Source organism: Phaenicophaeus curvirostris, chromosome 1, assembly GCF_032191515.1.
Source record: "Phaenicophaeus curvirostris isolate KB17595 chromosome 1, BPBGC_Pcur_1.0, whole genome shotgun sequence".
NCBI classification, from domain to species: Eukaryota; Metazoa; Chordata; class Aves; order Cuculiformes; family Cuculidae; genus Phaenicophaeus; species Phaenicophaeus curvirostris.
The window spans coordinates 58059273-58078701 of record NC_091392.1 but is presented as its reverse complement, the minus strand read 5'-3'; the positions used below and the strand labels follow the sequence as shown (position 1 = coordinate 58078701).

The 19429-nt window shown below is 39.4% G+C and overlaps 1 protein-coding gene across 1 annotated transcript in view; it reads left to right on the top strand.

The window, feature by feature from the left end:
* DGKI (diacylglycerol kinase iota) overlaps positions 1-19429 on the top strand; it is a 211797-nt gene that overhangs the window by 97578 nt on the left and 94790 nt on the right. The window contains exons 7-16 of the mRNA XM_069859033.1: positions 1574-1645; positions 2108-2224; positions 8089-8184; positions 8486-8560; positions 9760-9855; positions 11604-11686; positions 13082-13142; positions 16441-16554; positions 17103-17240; positions 18409-18487. Of these exons, the coding sequence (XP_069715134.1) occupies positions 1574-1645; positions 2108-2224; positions 8089-8184; positions 8486-8560; positions 9760-9855; positions 11604-11686; positions 13082-13142; positions 16441-16554; positions 17103-17240; positions 18409-18487 (931 nt within the window). The remainder of the gene's footprint in view (positions 1-1573; positions 1646-2107; positions 2225-8088; positions 8185-8485; positions 8561-9759; positions 9856-11603; positions 11687-13081; positions 13143-16440; positions 16555-17102; positions 17241-18408; positions 18488-19429) is intronic.

Genomic DNA, 19429 nt, shown 5'->3' with positions numbered 1-19429 from the left:
CACAAGCCCTTTTAGGAATCGGCCTTAGTTGGTGGTGTGATCCATCTGACAAGCTGGTTTTTGAATACATGCTGTGGACACCTGAAGAAGAAGCAACAATAAGCACTTCTGCATGGCAGTCAGATGGGTAGAGCTGCCTCCTTTTCGGAGTAATGATAGGGTTGTCCTCAGCTACTACATATGGGCAGATTGCAACTCAATCCCTCATTTAAAAAGACCAGTGCAGTGCATGTCTGGATGAGTTTTCAGTTGTTCACTTAATTCTTCTCAGTGTGCTTGACACTGTCATTACACTGAGCCCTAATAGGCCTATTCTTCCTGCAGATGTCTATCTTTCTATCCTTTCCACAGCAGCTAAGAAGGACCATAATTATAGAAGCAGTGAGCCAATATCCTGTTAGATGTTACTAAATCAGATTATGACTCTTTGCATTGGGTCTTGGGCATTACACAGCATGGAGGAGATTTAGGTAAACTCAGTTTATCAAAAAGAAAAATGGCACACGAATTCATGACTTCACCGAGACACCAAATTAGAAAATTCTGGGCAGTATGGACCAGTTAATGTAGTAGAGAGAAGCTTGATAGGAGCCACTGAATAAAGGATCCAGATGGCTGTAAATCAGAAATTTAAGCAGTGACAGTGACTATGAAGAACTGTTCAATGATGTTCCAGACTTCCCACCTCTGCAGCCATCAACATGCATAAATTCTTCCACTGGCTAAAATAAGTATTAACTGAACACAATTATTTACTCTGTAACTTACCATTTGTTGCCTGTGGTATATGCAAGAAGGGCGTGTATGACACAGTGGTCTTTTCCAGCCTTAGAATTTAGAGCAAAATGGTATGTCTGTTGAAACTGCACTCTATAAAATGAAGTTCTTTTGTGGGAGAATAAAATCCCATATTTGCTGGTAATAGCGGGCTTTCTTTTCCTCTTTAAAACTAGAAAGAAATAATTTCTTTTGTCTGTTTAATCTGGATCAGACCATCTTGGCTTTTTTTAGTAAGTTCTACAAAATTTTCATCTGAGTCAGCTCAGTAGAACAAGGAACTTAATTGCCCAGTCAGAACATTTCCACACAGACGTTGTAATTTGTTCCACTATATTAAAAAAAAAAAAAAGTGAGAAAGAAAGGGAGGGGGAAGGAAAATTTTAAATTATTTTTTTATATTCAGAACAAACAAGACTGCAATAAGAGAATGTTTTGTTCAACAGGATATCTGAATCTGTTAGTCTGTAGAAATCCATTAAAGTAGGTATTCTATCTCTGTTTCTTCCTTTGTTTTCAATTACAAGATATAAGAAAAAGCATAAAATTTTGGAGAAGTATTTTCAAAAGTGTGTGTGAAAATTCTCCGGTTGAAGAACCTTCTCTATGAATCCTGTCATTGTTTTATCCCCTTCCAAATCTGTTTGGTATCTGAGAACTTTGAGGCTGAACCAATCTATCTGACTTCAATGAATTGATTTAGTCTAGCGCAGTCACCTGGCAAGAGTTAAAAGTGTAAATTTTCTTTAGTCAAAAGGAATTTAATCTTTTTTTTTTTTCCCCCTGCTTATTCTAGGGCTTTCAGCAGAAATTTTCCTTCCATAGTAAAGAGATTGTGGCCATCAGTTGTTCCTGGTGCAAGCTGGCGGTAAGTGAACAGTACTCAGGGAGACTGGTAGCAGTTTCATTGAGTGGCTCCACTGCAAGCATTTCTTTTTCCCTGGCTCTTGGGGTTCCTTCTCTATGAATCACTCCCAGTTTTTCCATTTCTGTTCCTTTTGCTCAAAGATACCATAACTTCACCTGGCTGACATGAGTCCTCTAGGAGAAGAATATTACTGCACAATGTAGTTGCTGGCCACCTCCCAGTACCACTCATGTTCCTCTTTTTTTTTTCTTTTTTTCTTTTTTTTTTCTTTTCTTTTTGTAATAAGACTTGTCTAGGGAAGATGATGTTTAGTTATGCATTCCAAAACCTCCATCGTTTGAATGACTTGAATACGGTGCAGCTGGGAACACTGCTTCAGTTTTTGTACCATCACCTTCTTCCTCTCTGTCTTCCCCTTTGTCTTTCTTGACCACTTTAATGACTCTATGTCCTTTCTTCCAGTTTCATAACAAAGTCACCTGTTTCATGCTTCATCACATCGAGGAGCCGTGTTCCTTGGGGGCTCACGCTGCTGTCATTGTGCCTCCCACCTGGATCATTAAGGTGAAGAAACCTCAGGTAACTGCATGCTGATGTCTGTTTCTGAAGCTGTATGGCTGCACAGGGCCAGCCTGGCTTCACTGCTTGGTACTCCTTCACTAAGGCATGCTCCTTCAACCTTGTCCCTATCCCTGAAACCCAGCATACATCCATGGTGATTATGAACCTGTATCCTCCCACCCTTCCATCCAGCCCTTCAGCAGATTTCCCTGTTTGGGGTGATTAGCAACAAACACAACTTTTGTTCTGAGCAAATCCAGCTCAGATTTGTTCCTGTAACTGTGAGTTCAGCAAGCATACTGCAAGAAATCCTGTGTTGTAGGCAGTCAAGCACGTTTCATTAAATAGAGCTGAGCAAATACAGGGAATAACTGTTCACAAACTTGAACTGAAGTAAAAATTGGCTGTGGCTGGACTGGCATCCCTCTGAATTAGCTATCAATGGCATTTATACAATCATGTCTTATTTACATCAGTGCTTGCTGAATGTCAGCAGTAAACTCACGTGATAATTTAGTTGCAAGTAACTAGCATTATCCTTCAAAGATTTTGTAATGGTTGTGATGTGTCTTGGAGAGAAAAATTCACTGATGAACACAACAGTGAGAAAAGGTATCCAAAAGAGCTGGCCAAAAATTAAGGAAGGATTCACATAGTGCTATAATGCAAGAAGTTAATTTTTTTTTTCTTTGAAAGCCTGTTTTCACCTCAGGCTACAAACACTGAATGTACTAGTGAGTCAGAAGTGCTGGTAAAGGTTTTATTTTAGATGAACTGAGACAAGTTATTTTTCTGAAATAAATAGTGTTTGGAGTGTTGAAACTTCCTACTCACTTTTTCTTGTAATTTTCCTCCATTGACAGGAATGCTGGTTTTATAGGGTAGTGATATATGGTTCTTAATGATAGTTTTGCAATTCTTGGTAAGTGACCCAGGGCTTTCTGTCTCTGTCCTGGATGTCAATAAGAAGCTGAGGAGTTCAGTATGTAGGCAAGGCAATAAGACAAAATTAGTCCCAGGAAATTGGAAAAAGGTCTAAGTTATGACACTGCTTAGTTTTTTGTTCCAGTCTAGGGATAAGACTGTCAGATTTGTGTATGAGTAGCATTTATAACAAGCTGGATATTAAAGACAGGGTAGTAAGGAGAAATATACATATGGCGTAATCAAATAGTTGACCAAAGAGACTATAATTTTTCCTTTAGGTCCAGCGAGAGTAGGCAAGATGTCTAGCTGCCTTGACTCTGAGAAAAAAGGTTTCTTTGGCATTTGTTATTTATTATTTTTTCTTAAGAGTATTTTCTGCTCTCCTGCTGTTTCTGGCCAGCTCTGCTTCTATATATTATGATCCTCTTCACCCTATATGAATGTTTTGTAAACACTGTGAAATATTCACTGCATTCACGCAACAGAATGCAAACAAATACTCTCAAATTTTAGTAAATTCAGATAGTAAATAAATGTGTAATCAGCAATCTGTTTTTCAGTTATTCCATAATTGGAATAGATTTGGCTAGAAGCCTTTTTGTAACAAAATATTTCCTCAGCTCTAATTTACTACTTACATTGGTCACAGGCAACTCCTGAACTGAATTTCCTACTCATATCAGTTTGATTCTAGTGGTTCCTTCATCATGTTTGTTGGTTGTTTCTTTTAAGCAAATAAGATGGCTTTTTGTAGCAGAATCTTGTCCTGATTTTAAATTCTTATTTTTCTTGCTACAAAAATGGTTTTCCATGCTTATTTTGTACGTGGGTCACCACCTTTCAAATACTGGGCTTGAAAAAAGAGCACTCTCCACCTCTGATTATGAGCAACGTGGTAGTGAAGCATCGTGTGCTAATTGGTTAAGGACAAATGTCCGCTGACAATCTATGTTCAAAATTGGGAGCTTTTGCTTCTTGAAAGCAATTGATTACAAGATGAAGAGTATTTAGTGTGATTCAAATAGCTTCGGGAACGGTGGTAGCCCTGTATGTAATGACCCTTTTACATGAAAAACTCCCAATACATATTCCATGTTACTCATGACTTGAACCACTCCTGCAACTTCTTTACTGATTTCCAGTGTTGCTGTACTGTGTTAGCAGCACTTTGACACCAGCTCTGATTTCCTGGGGTTCAAATCAATTCTATCTCTGTCTTTGCAAAAGCAGGTTACCTGTGCTGACTAGTGATATTTTGTTATAGTTGAGGATTGGTAGCCCAAGTGGTGTTAGCTCTAAAAATGGACTTGCTTTGTTCTTACACTGTGGGAGAAAAGTAGACAATAAAGAAGATCTGACTGATGTCCTTACTGATTCAGTCTGTCTTCTGTTTGGAAAGGCAAAGGCAGAAACTGTAAAATTCTAAGTTTTTCTGCCCAAGGTGAGTAAACATGGTGTTTTCTTCTTCTCCTCCTTTGAGGTCCTTGAAAAGGTCTGGGTTTATTTCTTTATTCCCTCAATTGCTGAGTGTAGCTGGCTTACCTGATGGTGGTTTTTGAACAACCAGAAGACTGTCAAGGCTCACCTTCCAAAAGGCGGTTCATTATTTCAGTGATGTGAAGCCCAGCATGCTAAAAACCTTTGAAAATGAAGGCTGAAATGTTGTAAAGGAAAAAGTTGAAAGGGTCCACTGGATTTGTTTGACCCACCACCCAGCACCATACTAGGAGGACTCCAATTCTTCTGTTCATCTAGCTAAACTTGCTGAGAACTATACTGCCCATTCAATAATACCAGAAATCTCTTTTTAAGACTGCCAAACTGACATCCACAAAGGAGAGGTTTCCTTTCTAGAGGCAAGTTAGGATTTACAAATGATTCCCATTTAAAGGTATGCTTTGCTATCAGGTACTTCGCTGAATAACATTACATGTTTATAAAATAGTTATTACCTTGTTATGTGGACAAGGTAGTATGCATCTATTTCTTCACTTAAGTGCGTGAAGACTGATTATTATTCTTGGCTGTTATTCTTCTGCATGTTTGCAAAGAGAACCTGCATATGTTTAAGCAGCTTTTTTGCCTTTCATTTGCTATGGACAAGCAGTTGCAATCATCATAGCAAAGCTTCAGGTTCTCTTAATGCTGTATGTCTAGGCACGTTTAAAAAAATGGTGAAATAACATAGTTATGATGTAGCATACTTTAGTGCCTTTTTAAGTGTGGAAATGAAACTTGTTATAATCGTGAATGGAGGCTTAGACTTGAAGTGATTCTCTGTTATAACTGTATGCTTCTTCCCACCTCACCCATAGGCAAGAAAATAGATAAGCTATAATGGGGTTTAATGACAACTACATGTAAACAGTCTTTAAACTATTCTTTTAAAATTAGACAGGGTTTTACTGAACTGTCTTTGCCCTTTTCTGAGCAACTTCACTGCGCCTAACTCCATCTATTGAGGAAATAGAATAACAAGTACAGTCCTTCTTCCAGAGGTATAGGTAATACCAAACTTGAGTTACAAACCAGTATTTGCCTGCCATATTCACTGCACTTTACCAACAGGATAAGTATTTTGAATTTTACCTCTGGAGAGACTGAAGTAAAAGGAAAAGTTTTGGTATGCTTATGACCGTTCAGCAGACTGCTGGCAAGGCTGTGGATGGACTAGATTGACCCTGTCTTTTACCTGACTCCAGGGAGAATCCTTTATCAGAGAATGGCTGAGGAATTAGACTACGGTCCCCATGGGAGGCAGCTTTGAGAGTAATGTTCTGTACCTTTCTACTGACATAATGACTTTTGTCTACAGTCAGTCACTTTTGTCTACACTAGTGAAGCAAGGATCATACAGGTGATATTGCCAATGCATGTCTTGTGATCAGTGCAGTCTTCATGGTTTTTCATGCATTCAAGATCACTTTGTGTCAGAGTAGGGAAAAGTACAAGCACTTCTTTAGGTGTATTTTTTCAAAATATGGCCTAACAGGGCAAATGTTCTATAATTGCTCTGCAGAGCTGTCTTGTCTTCACCATTTTCAGTAAGCAACAAGGCACGACTATATCCTGGTCCACAAGGAATGCTGAGGGGTGACAAAAAGCTTGGGACCTTGAGCTCTTCAGCAAGCTTCTCTTCCTCTGAGTGAAAAAAAGGACAGTGTCTTGTGTATGTGAGTTAGATAGCTGTTAGTTTTTCTTAACTTCTCAGAGATGTGGAAACATTAACTTCTGTATCTGGTGTGTCATACTTAAGTCTTGAAATTCTGAAATTACAGACATCACTACTTAGAGATTTGATAATCTCTGGTCATTGAATTTTTTCAGTAGTGGTACACTTTTGAATATGGTCAGGACAGAAGTGAACTTTTGAATGAGCTGAGTGGATCTTGAAGTAAAAATTAAATCCATAAGTTTTCTTCCAATTCTGTTACTTTATTTCCCAGTGATGGCTAGTCTTAAAGCTGAAATACTGAAAGAATATTTACAGTATTTCCTACAATACAAAATTTTAATCATAGGCAGAACATTAAGGTTTCCTTCATTTACTGAATAAAAGTAATAAAAACTTGGTCTGATTCTGTTTGATATCTTTATCAATGACCTGGATAAAGGGATTGAATGTACCCTTAGTAAGTTTGTGGATGACACTAAGCTGGGAGGAATTGTTGATCTGCTGGAGGGTAGGGAGGCTCTGCAAAGGGATCTGAACAGTCTGGACCAAGGGGCTGAGACCAATGGCATGAGGTTTTAACAAGGCCATGTGCAAGGTCCTGCACTTGGGGCAACAACCCTGTGCAGTGCTACAGGCTTGGGAAAGTGGCTGGAAAGCTGCCTGGCAGAGAAGGACCTGGGGGTGTTGGTTGGCGGTCAGCTGAATATGAGTCAGCAGCATGACCAGGTGGCCTAGGAGGCCAACAGCATCTTGGCTGGCATCAGAAACGGCATGGCCAGAAGGACTAGGGAAGTGATTCTGCCCCTGTATTTGGTATTGGTAAGGCCACATCTTGAATACTGTGTTCAGTTTGGGGCTCCTCATTACAAGAAAGACATTGAGGTCCTGGAGCATGTCCAGAGAATAGCAACAAAGCTGATGAAGGGGCTGGAGAACAAGCCTTACGAGGAGCAGCTGAGGGAACTGGGGTTGTTTAGCATAGAGAAGAGGAGGCTGAAAGGAGACCTTATTGCTGTCTAGAACTATCTCAATAGAGGTTGTAGAGAGGTGGGTGCTGGTATCTTCTCCCATGTGACAGGTGATAGGATGAGAGAGAATGACCTCAAGTTGAGCCAGGGGAGTTCAGCTTGGACATTAGGAGAATTTCTTAACTGAATGGGTTATCAAGCACTGGCACAGGCTGCCCAAGGAGGTGGTTGAGTCACCATCTCTGGAGGTATATAAAAGCTGGGTAGATGAAGTGCCTAAGGATATGATTTAGTAGTGAACCAGTATGGTTGGACATGATCTCAAAGGTCTTTTCCAACCTAGTGTTTCTATGAAGAAAGTAAAGTAAAATTCCCATTTTTGGACTGTTCTTATCACACCAGAACACTTTTTGGTTCAGCATCCCCGAGCAGGCTATTGCCAGCCTGAAGAATAGTGTTGATGCAAGTTCTATTTTAATAGGTTTTGCAAAAATACAAGCAGTTTTATGGATTCTTTTTGGTGTAGTTAAGTGATGTTGTCATTTAAAAAGAGCAAACAAAAACCTCACAAACATCTCCCTTTCCCAAATCCTTTAACGTTAACAATTCAGTTTGTTCCTTAGCAGATTACACAAGTTTCTTGATAGGCTGAAACTGATTCCACAGCGCCGGCATCATACGCCATGGTGGCCTATGTTATGTTGAGTCATAATGGTTGCCAGAGCTAAAACTTGTTGTTTTCTTTCCTGAAAAAAAAAAAAAAACATGAAAAATATCTCATTTATCATGTTTTTTATTACATCTTTATGCAGGTGGTCTCCATACCAGGAGACGAGCCTGATTGGGCAGGAGACTGGAGCCCCGAAGGGGAAACGGGCGTCTCCTACCCCTATTGGGAGGGTTGGCAGGTACAACATGTGGTGTTATGTGAGTCTATGGGAGCATCTGATCTTTTTCCCCCTCTCACAGCGTGGGAAAGTTTCCAGTTCCAAAGCACCAGTCTGGTCTCCGTGTGTGGCTTTCTCCATAAACGGTGGTGTGGAAGTGTAAAGCATGCAGCGCATGTAATTTAAATCTCGAGCATGTGCCAGATACTCTTTTCATTCTCCAAGTGGACATGCATGGAAGAGCTTCGTAAAGGGGCTCTATCTGGGCCTGTCTTCTAAATTTTGTTTTGCTTTTCATGTATTCTTTTTTCTTTTGATGTAGAACTCATTAAAGACTTCAACACGGCGAAAGAAGAGAACATCTTTTAAAAGAAAAGCCAGCAAGAGAGGCAATGAAGTACGTATTCAAGTGCTTTGGAAATCAGGCTCCTTTTGCTTAAATGCCTATGTGCAGACTTTAAGGTTTAATTCTTTTTACTTCAGTCTGTATTTTTTTTTTTTCCACTTAAAAGCCTATGCTATTGAATTTGTTGTTTGTTATGATAAAACTTGTATGAGAACTTCTATTTGATGAGTTGATTTTTTTTTTTAAGAAATAACATATCAGACTCCAGAAGAACCAGCAGCCTAATGAAACAGCATTAACTTGGGGTGCAAGAGACTCTGCTTATTCCCTTGATTTCCGCTAGGCAGAGCAGGGGTTTAAACTGGGGTTGAAATCCATGGTGAGCATGCTGATGTAAAGATTTGGCCAGTTTTAGGGTGTCTCACCCGGGAGATCTCATAGTGGAAATATTCCTTGTGTGAAAACTGGGCCACAGAGAGAGAAAACAGGTGAATGATCTGATTGTTTGACTTACTAATTAACTTACAGAAGATCTTGCTTCCAGTCCCTGCCTAGTGGGTTAGTTATATGGATGAACAACAGCCTTATGGGAGAGGTGGAGGGAAACTCACTTCTGCATAGCTGTGACTCTCTGGTTAAGGTCCTCACTTTGGTGGTGGGAGGACTACAGATGAGAAACTTGAATGTTTGCCACAGCCCAGGAGAGTGCCTTCACTACTGGGCTCTTTGGTGTCCTGCAGAGCTAGGGAGTAGGGAGGCAAACAACTTTCTCACTTGTGTGTCATGTTTGACCTGTACCACCTCTTCAAAGGGGGAGAGGCAGCAAGGCCAACAATTCAAGAGCAGATCATCTGCAAATAAATGCTCATACAATTTGTCTAGTAGATGGAATTAGTAAAATAAGTGGCTTATTTTATTTTCCATTGTGAAATTCTTCATATTAGAAATAGCACTTTATCTGACACATTATTAATTCTTTTTGAATATTTTTTGGGGTGGGATATAGCATTGAGTAAAATTCTAAAATAGTTTTGTGTGGGCCTGAAGTAATTTCCCACATGCCCTGCCCCCTGTTATTTTCTTACTAGGTTGTCTTGGCTGGATAAATTAGTCCCAGGTGAGCACCACATTAACATGGCTGTACTATTTCCAGTACCTGAGGTAGTTTTATCAGAGCTTGGTTGGGTCTTCTGCACGTAGAAAAACATACGTAGCATGTACTGAAGCTTTTTATTGCTTCTGTTTCTCAGGATAACAAAGGTCGGCCATTTGTGATAAAGCCTATCTCCTCTCCGCTCATGAAGCCACTGCTGGTTTTTGTCAATCCAAAAAGTGGAGGGAATCAGGTAAGACGATCATCTGGATCCAGGTCACAAATTGTTAGTTTACTAACAGTGTTTCTGCAAATGAGACTAGTTCTCAGTCAGATAAGAACAACTCTATGCCTGAACTGCAGTCCTCAGAAGAGGTTCTTGTTGAATGCCCTTTCCATTTCAGTGGAATTGGTTGGATTGCTGTTTTTGAGCAGTTGTACTCCCATCTTCAGATTCCTGAAAGGAATCTAAAATGATAGTTTGAAGGTTTTGAGAAGGCTTCATCTTTCCACAGAAAATTTATATTGACAACGCAGTCTTAGTTTTTTCTTTCATTCAAAACTAGGAAACCCCAGTGAAATTAGTGAATGTGAAACGATACTTTCCTATGGCATTTAAAAAATCTTGTCTTGTACTGTGCCACAGAGAACCGAGTTTTCTTACAATTCTTGGAATGAAAACTTACCCAAGTGAATTTTTTTTTCAGATTAGTTCTGCTACTTTTGAATATCAAATAATCTGAGTGCTTTTTGATAAACAAGTTCTAGCTGGAAAGAGAAGATTGATGCAAGATCAAACAGAGGCCTATAAAAGCGTGGAGAATAGCATAGCTGTTGCACACTTTGTCTTCTGTTTAAAGAATTAGGGGGGATGTCAAATGAAACTTCTAAGACTCTTATTTGAAACAAAAATTTGGTTCTTATCACACCATGTAGTTCACCTGCAAAACTCCTTGTCAGAGGATGTTGCGGATGCTAAATGTTTACACAGTCTAAAGGAGAGATTTGGAAGAGAAAGCCCTGAAGGTTATGTATGTCCTGTATCTGCTTCTGGCTCAAGAGTTCTATGAACTGTAAATAGCTAAGGCTGGGAGAATACCTACAGCAAACATCACACTCATTTTCTCCGTTCTTTTTGTTGTCTTAGGCACTTTGACTTCAGTTTTTGTTTCTTCACTTAGGGGAAGGTGTCAAGACAGAAGACCCATCCCTCAGAAGTAGGAACTATTGAAAATTTCTGACTTGCAGCCCCCAGGCTGTCTGAAATGCATTCTTGATTTGCTTTGGAGTACAAGCTCCAAGGGTTCTTAGGCCTGTTCTGCTACTAAGAGATCCTGGCACTTTGTGTCTGGGCAGGACATGAAAAAAGGAAATTGCATGCTTGTGAACCCAAGAGTATGAGAAAGGAGATATTATATCTTTAGGTGATGGGCTGGCCATACCGCACTTGGTGAGGGAGCATTGGGGCAGCTGTAGCACATAGAGCCTTTGACTTTTGCTTCATTAGATGGTAGAGGGATACAGTTATGAGAATTCATGGTAGTGATGGTGGATGCCAAAACAGTGTCATTGCAAGACACTATTCAATATGATGACGACTGGTCCACAAGCCTGTTCAACTTCTTGCTGTGATGAGTGGCTGAGGGTCGTGTGGCATAACAAAGGTTTCTTCTTATTGCAGGTGGTGAGAGGCAGGACAACAGGTTGCTGTAGGAGCTAAACCTCTGGTCTGACCCCAAATGCCTGTCATGAACTATTAGTGACCTGTGTTGTTAAATTTAGTTTATATGTATGGATATGTGCTCTGCCCAGACTGATGGGCTGCTGTTCTACAGAACAGTCATCTGCTTATGCCACTTTCGAGTTTGCCTTTTTCTTGATTTATGTTTGCTTTTTAAAGCACAGAAGAAAGAAAAGCAGTTCAAATATAGTGAAAAATGAACGCTAATAATAATCAAACAGTTTATAATTTCCCTTCCTTTTTTTTTTCTGTCTTCCCAGGGCACCAAGGTTCTCCAAATGTTTATGTGGTATTTGAATCCACGCCAGGTTTTTGATCTCTCTCAGGAAGGGCCAAGAGATGCGTAAGTTCTTGAGCCTTCAGTGCTGCAGACCATAATTCTTTTTCTGATGAGGAAAACAGATGAAAGTCTAGCTTGAATTGATTAGTAGACTGTGTATGCAGGTTTTAGTGGTGGAGGGCTGCAGTGGTGACTTCTGTGAGAATTGATCAGGAGCTGCCCCCACGTGAGACAAGAGGCAGTTCCAGGTGGCTCCAAGATAGACTCACTGCTGATTCCAGTGCCTGACCATTCCCTACTGGCTGAGGATTACAATGGGTTGAAGCTTCCTCCAGATTTCCATATGCGATGGCAGTATGCAGCTATTTTTTCTTGTAAAGTAGCTAACTCAGCTTATCTGGTCAATAGTTGAAGTTTGAGCCTCTTCCAAGGGACGGAGGACTTGTCTTTAAAGGACTGGTCCTCGCTGCTGAGGATTGAGACCATCCTTCTATGGTATTTGAGATAGGAATACTTGCTTTAACTTCACCGTCTGTTCAACTGTTCTTAACTGTCTGCTGATTTCACAAGTTAGCACAAAGGTCCAATAATTAATTTGATATCCAAGATACCCAAGCTTTTTTTTTTATTTTTTTCCCCCTGCAGAAACACCTCCACTGTTGATCCTTTCATGATATAGAGAAGCTTTAAGGTAGATGTTCAGTTTTCAGAGCTGTGTAACAGAGTTAAAAGAGGATTAGATCCTCTGGTCACTCAGCTCTACGTATGGATGTACCCCTTCCATGAGGAGATATTTAATTGTGCCTCTCTCATGCAACTGAAGGAGCAGGTCTTCAACAGATGATGCATCTATTAGATGTTCTTGCTTTCTGTGATGTTAAAAAGAGTAGCTAGCAGTTGAAGAAACTGTCATGTTCTGTGTGCCTCAGAAATGGTGGCTCAGCAAATCCTGATGAGGAACACTAAATTTTGTTCAGTGTTTATAGTGTTTAACTCAATGCTTATATTTGTTTGCTTTAGGAAAAGAAAAATAAAGATTCTGTCGTCTCTAGAGGGAATATGAGAATTTGACCTTTAGGATTTAGCATGGAAACATAACTGATCAAATACTTTTCAGGAGGTGCTGCTTAACCATGAAGGAGTGCCTTGTTTCACATGCTAGTGGTGGGGTGTGTGTGTGTGCATGTGTGTGAAGATAAGTGAGTCACAGGGCTCAGGTTGGGTTGAGGCTGATAGCACCTGAGGTGGGCAGGGCTGATGCCTCCTCACTGATGAGGCTTTGGGTAACACTGAGATTCTTTTTAAAATTGTTTTTCTTCCTCCACCCACATCCTTAGTAATGAGTATTTGAATATACAGTAAGTGGTGATTGAACTGTAACTCAGCAAAATTCATAAAAAATCCCTGCATTGTTGTTGTGACTTTTCCCATTTTTTTTTCTTTCTATTCCCTGGCCAGGCTGGAGCTGTACAGAAAAGTGCCAAACCTGCGGATTCTGGCCTGCGGTGGGGATGGGACGGTAGGTGGCTGGTGCCTGGCAGCCTCATGGTCATTGACCAAGTAGTTAAATTCTTTGCATTTGTGGGCTTCCTGCCCAGCAATGCCTGCAGAGGCATGTGAAGTACCTTACTCTTGTGAAATGTTCTTTTTTAAAAATTACTATGTGGTCTGGCCTGCATAATGAATGGGGCCAGATCCTGATGTCCAAGGTCCTATCTGCTTTATGCATGAAGTTGTGGTAAAGCTTGAAAAAATAAAAGACTAGTTTTCCTGTCTTCCTTTCACCATTTACACAGGTCAGAGGGTCTAGCAGGTTAAGTCAGTGTCTGGGAGTCATTAAATCTTACTTTCTGCTCCTTCCTGCTATTGTCTCCATGATGTCTGAGTACAGTCAAATACAATCTCCTCTGTGCCTAAAGAAAGCAAGTTTCCTTTATAACGTATCCGTGAGGAAGAACGTTGCCTTGGTCTTACTGCTACCCTGAAACCTGGCAGATGCACGTTCAGTATTTTTCTTTGCTACTGAATTCCTGTGTGTTCTTGGATGAGTGAAAAGCATCAGATCTTTAAAGGATTTAGGCACCTTCAGTTGGAGATAGGCTCTTCAGTACAGGGTCTGGAGGCCATGAGTATTAACGGAGGTATTTCAACCACGTGAACTCCTTGAATTTCTGGGGGAACTTTCTGTTCCACTTCTGTGGGTTCCTTTAAAACTACAGCTGTAGGAATTATTAATACCACTGCTTCCCCTGTAGGACTGAAGGAAAAAAAAAAGTAATTAGACTACTGTCTTTCTGGTACCTGGGAAAATAAGATATTACTGAACTGTGAAGTTTCCTTGAGAAACATGCAAGACGTTTCTTTACTAGGAGACATAAGCTGCAAAAAAAAAGTATTTCAGTCTGTTTCTATAAGTCTTTTTCTTCCATCTGAGGAAGCCAATATTTTAATTGGTAAAAAAATTGAATCCTGAAAATATTAAAATAGAAATGGATGCAACTACCTCGAGTCTGCCCATCCTTTGTCCTCCCTTCCAACAGTGCAAGCGACAGGTGGCAGCACCTTCTCATTAGTATGAGCAGCACTCTGTATTACCTCTGCTGTTGCTGAGTTTGAACCGAATTAATATCTAGTTCTTCCCAAAGCCATTACATCTAGAAATGAAAAATCTGGCTCAAATGGACTTTGTGAATATTCAATGAGACCAGATGTTATTTTGCATTATTGAGGTGAATCAGAACTTATTGTAACTTTTGCATCATCGCTGCTTGCTGTTCCTTTCCAGTGGAAAGTTTTGCTTTCAAAACAGTCGAGAGCTTTCTGTTTACAGGAAAATGAAAGTCTTTTTTTGCCCTTGCCTGTAGGACTAACGTACAGGGTTTAGAAAAGACCTCCGGTTAAGTAGCAACATTACGCTTACCCATTAGTAATTTGAAGTTTCTGTTTATTAGTTAGAATAATTTACAAAAGTGGCAATTATTGTAATATCACTTGTCTGAGTGGGAGGCTGAGGCACACATGTATGGATTAGGTGAGCAGCAACGATAAAGGACTCTAAGAACTCCTGGCCCTAGTAAAGTTATCGGAACTGTTTATTCTGTCTCCTTTTATCAGTACTGAAGGATACATATTTTGAAAGGTAGAGGATTACTTCTGAAAAATCCTTAAGTACACTACTTAATTGTACCATGGTGTCTCTGATAAGCCTAAGTACCTTTGGTGGTAACATCCAAGTTCATGACAGTTGTGATTCAGATGACTGTTGTCAGACAATAAGTCCTAATATTGATCACATTCCAGATGAATGCTTTAATAATTGGATGATTGGTTATGATAATTAACTGTCTGATAAATACTATTTCAATGAAATTAGATGTATATGTGAAGGGACTTAGAGAAAGACATAACCTAGAATGCTGAATAGCATGGTGATTGCTGTATTTGTCAGGCCATACCTTCTGCAGTCCTTCGGATTCCAGCTGTTGTTCCCAACGCCTATGTTATGCTGGGTGCCTTTCATGAAGCTCCAGTGTCATCCCAGTTTGGGTTAAGAATCTATTTTAAATCATAGTAATATTTATTGGAGGAGCAAAAATCCTGTTGAGCTGCAGTCAGGATTTCAGTTTTCTGTCTTATTTGGGAGCTCACATATCCAGTAGAGTCCCCATCTTTGAACACTGGCATCAGGAAAAACAAAAATCAGATTTTATTTTCTTATGTTTATTTTTTCTTAATTATTTATTTTAAGATGCAGCACAGATTTTTTTTTGTTTGTTTGTTTTATCAGATTGCAATTTAAAGATGAGAAGTAGTCTAAGAAATAGTCTTATTTTCTTGAAGCAGGAACTTCAGTTAAAAAAAGTTTGATAACTTCTTCGACAACAATTCTTCCTCCCCATAGAAATTACCATTTAATGTAACTAAAGTATTTTACAATAATTTGTTCCATCTGGCAAGCTTTCTATATAAAAATTTTATGTAGTCCAGAATAGGAACAGGAGAGAGAAAGAACTTTCTAACATAACTAATAGTATATGGTACAAAAGAGCCAAATTCATTGTCCCAACCCAAAGCCTTTAACCCTGAACATTAGAGTTCGTTTTCTAGTCTTTTAGTCTTTTATTTTATATGTATCTATGTATGCATACACATATGACTAGAATATATATATTTTTATATATATATAAAAATCTCATGGTTTGCAGTGAGTGAAGTAATTCATCACCAGGGTCTCTTGTCTGGAGAATGGGAGACCTGTGGGCAAGTCCGTGCTTAACATTATTTGTACCCTCTGTTTCAGGACTGATACTATGGTCTTTTAATGTGTCTCTCAACTTCTTTAGTAACAATTGTCAAAAATTTGCTTGCCTTTAGCATAAGGCTATTTAAAAGTCATCTGAATTGTCAATGTTATTCTTCACTCATTTTTGCTTGCAGTATTTTTCAGAGCAAAATTTAGGCAGCCTTATAATACCAGGTGTAATTCTCCGCTTTCATTTCCTACTTAAAGAACAGCAACTTATGTGGTCCCTTTCCTTAGTATCTCTGTGTTCTGTTAAAGATAGATAGTGTTTACATCCCGTTTCTTCTGCTTGCATGGGAGCTTCATGCAAACTGCTACAACTGTTCTCTAAAAGATGAAATCTTAGGTGGGACAGTTGTAAAGTTAAATTTCAGATATTCTCATCTTTCCTTCTCCTTTTATTTTACATGATCTTCTCTGCAAAGGGGATATGATCAAAATATGTATTTTTTTTCTTTTTTCCATTTATTTTAATCTTCCTGACTAAAAGTTCTCTGTATTTCCTGTTTTATAGGTGGGCTGGATCCTCTCCATTCTTGATGAGCTGCAACTCAGTCCCCCGCCTCCTGTGGCTGTCCTTCCACTTGGTACTGGAAATGACCTTGCCCGCACCCTCAACTGGGGAGGGGTAAGCACAGACTGGAGTACCCTAATGTGTGGTCTCTCCACTTGCTGCTCTGATTTTGCTGTGTATGGTGGAATGTTTTGGCTTTTGTTCCAAGAGCTGTGTCCAAGTTCTGCTTCGTTTAGACATAATGGTTTGCTTGAATTTCCAGTCTGGGACCTTGAATTACTAATGATGTAGTTGTAATAAAAGCGTACATAGATGTGTCTGGTAATGAGGAAGATACACAGATGTCTAATTTAAGCACAGTTTAAACTTTATTACTTGTATTTATCCTTGCCTGCCACTGGAGTTATTCCAGTTAAGGCAAACACACTTCAAGTTCCTCTCCTTATGGCCTTACTTTGCCTGCCCAAGACTTGCGTACCTAAACAATAGCTTGCTAAAAATTCTTGTTCTTGCTAAAATTTAGCAATATTTTGAGGTGTTCTTAGGAACATTTGATCTGATGCTTTAGACCTGTGTGAAAGGAGGGAGGCCTGCTGGGTAACTGGTGAGTGACTTGTTTTGCTTTCACTATCCGTGGCTGATAACTCTGGTGACACTCTCAGGGTTACACAGATGAGCCAGTGTCCAAGATCCTATGCCATGTAGAAGATGGGACCATTGTCCAGCTGGATCGCTGGAATCTCCAGGTTGAGCGCAACCCTGACTTGCCACAGGATGAACTGGAGGATGGGGCACGTAAGGTTAGAGCATTCTTTTTCCCAGAGAAGACTATAGGATGCTTAAAAGCATCCTTGTGTTACCCCATAAGCTGCATGGGGGTGGGGAAACTCTAAAACTTTAAAATTCTGTATTTGTATCTCTTCCTTTTGCTTTTTCACGTGTCAAAGCTTCCGGAGTTGTGCGAAACGTAATGCATACCAGCCATTTATTTGTTGTTTGTGACTCCCAGGCCTTGGGCATTTATTTCAACAACTAAATCCTGGGAAGAATCCCTAGCATTTTGTCTGAAAGGACGTTGTTTTTTTTCTCTAGTTAACCTGGTGTGGCAGGAGAAGCAACCCTGTGACTACCATCCATTCCTAAATTAGACAAAACTAAAAACAGGATGTAGACTTTTATTCCTTAGGACTTTTCTAATGGATACCAACTGTTTCCTACTTTGCAGCAAGGTGTAGTGTATTTTTGTATTTAACTTCTTTGTGTGTGAGTCTCCATATTATCTCCATTAGTGTATCTTGATGGTTGAAGAAACAGAAAAATTTTATGTGAGGGGATCACATTTATAGTCATATGTTATTTGGACTGGAGATGTTGGAAGTGTTGCAATCATAAATAATGACTCTGTGAACCATTTTCCTCTTCACAGTTATAATTTCCATCTTATCTATTGGCTGCTACTGTTGTCTCCCTACAGCCCTGCTGGGCACGTGTAATGCTGAAGAGGCCAGATGTGTGCTTCTGTGCCTCATCATCAATAGAGTTAGAATTTAATGCCTGGGACTTGCATTGCTCCTGGTTACATATGAAGCAGGAAGAACAAAACTTGAATTTTGTTCGCCATGCTGAGCTTGAAGTGCTAGTGATTATGAAAACCTTTTGTATTGACATGTTAAGTGGACCAGCATTAGGGGAAATCTCAATGACAACATAAGGAACCCTTTGTTTTTTCAAAGATACATATAGGATCATAAAACACTGTAAATGTGTTTGTGTTCTTTGGGCTGATTGTCTTTCACAAGCCATTACTAGCCTTCTGAGCAACTTTCTGCATACATTTCCCTGATATGTTTTACTTTCTTCATTGCAGGTTTTCATGAGATGCCAGGCTTAAAGTAGTTAATTCCTGTTGTGTCATAGAATATGTCATTGACGTTATTTTTACATGTTTTTTTTTTTATCCAATTACAGCTTCCTCTCAATGTCTTCAATAATTACTTTAGCCTTGGATTTGATGCACATGTTACACTGGAGTTCCATGAATCTAGAGGTAATAGGAACTTTTTATTACTTTAGCCTTGGGAATGGGCAGTTATTTTATGAATTATAAATGGAGTTAGATTTAACATCCTTTTCTTATAATTCGGAAGGAAAGCTGGAGCATAAAACCCCAAAATGCATACAAGTAGGAAGGAAGTGATTGTATCATGAGTTTTCAAGGGTCTTTGTGATATAAAAATTAAAGAAAGTACAAGGTAAAATGGCATTCACTGGGGAAAAAGGGCTAAAAGGGGACCTTTTCAAAGTTTTTTATCTTCTAAAGGACATGCCAAGTACAGATATAAAGGAATTTTATACTGATGCATCAGTGTCAGGATAAGAGCAGAGAGAAAACCAAATGTAAGTCAGGTGCAAGCGTGGAGCTGGAGGGAGGAGAAAAGCTGCAAGGCTATGGAAGTAGCAGGGTAACAGGAGAATAATTGTATTCTCAAATCATTGGACTTGGTACAGACTCAAATAGTTTCTATGCAAGTGAAAGGTTTTACTATGCACAAAACTATCAGGAATCTGAGCTGCTATAGCATCTTGTTTGTTCCCTTGCCCACAGCAGTTATATCACCCCACACAGGTCCAAATGTGAATTAGCAGGTGGGCTTTGGACTGATGTAAACTGCTCTGTTTATATCATTTAGGCAAAACGTGCTTGTATAAACAAACCTCATTCAATTGTCTTTGTTCAGCTTTTTGGACATTTCAGCTTCATGTGTCAGTATTTTTCTAAATTACAGCCTCTTCACATTCATGCTATCAGAGTGTCATTCTAAGATGAAAAGATAGCACTCTAATGCCATGCTAAATAAAGAGCAGGATACATGATGGAATGAACTAATGCATATTTTATAATGTTTAAGACTGCTTCAAGCTTTAGGAATAATAATGAGGGGCCACAAAAGGGCACAGGAATGAAATGATGACAGCTGTATGCTTTTTT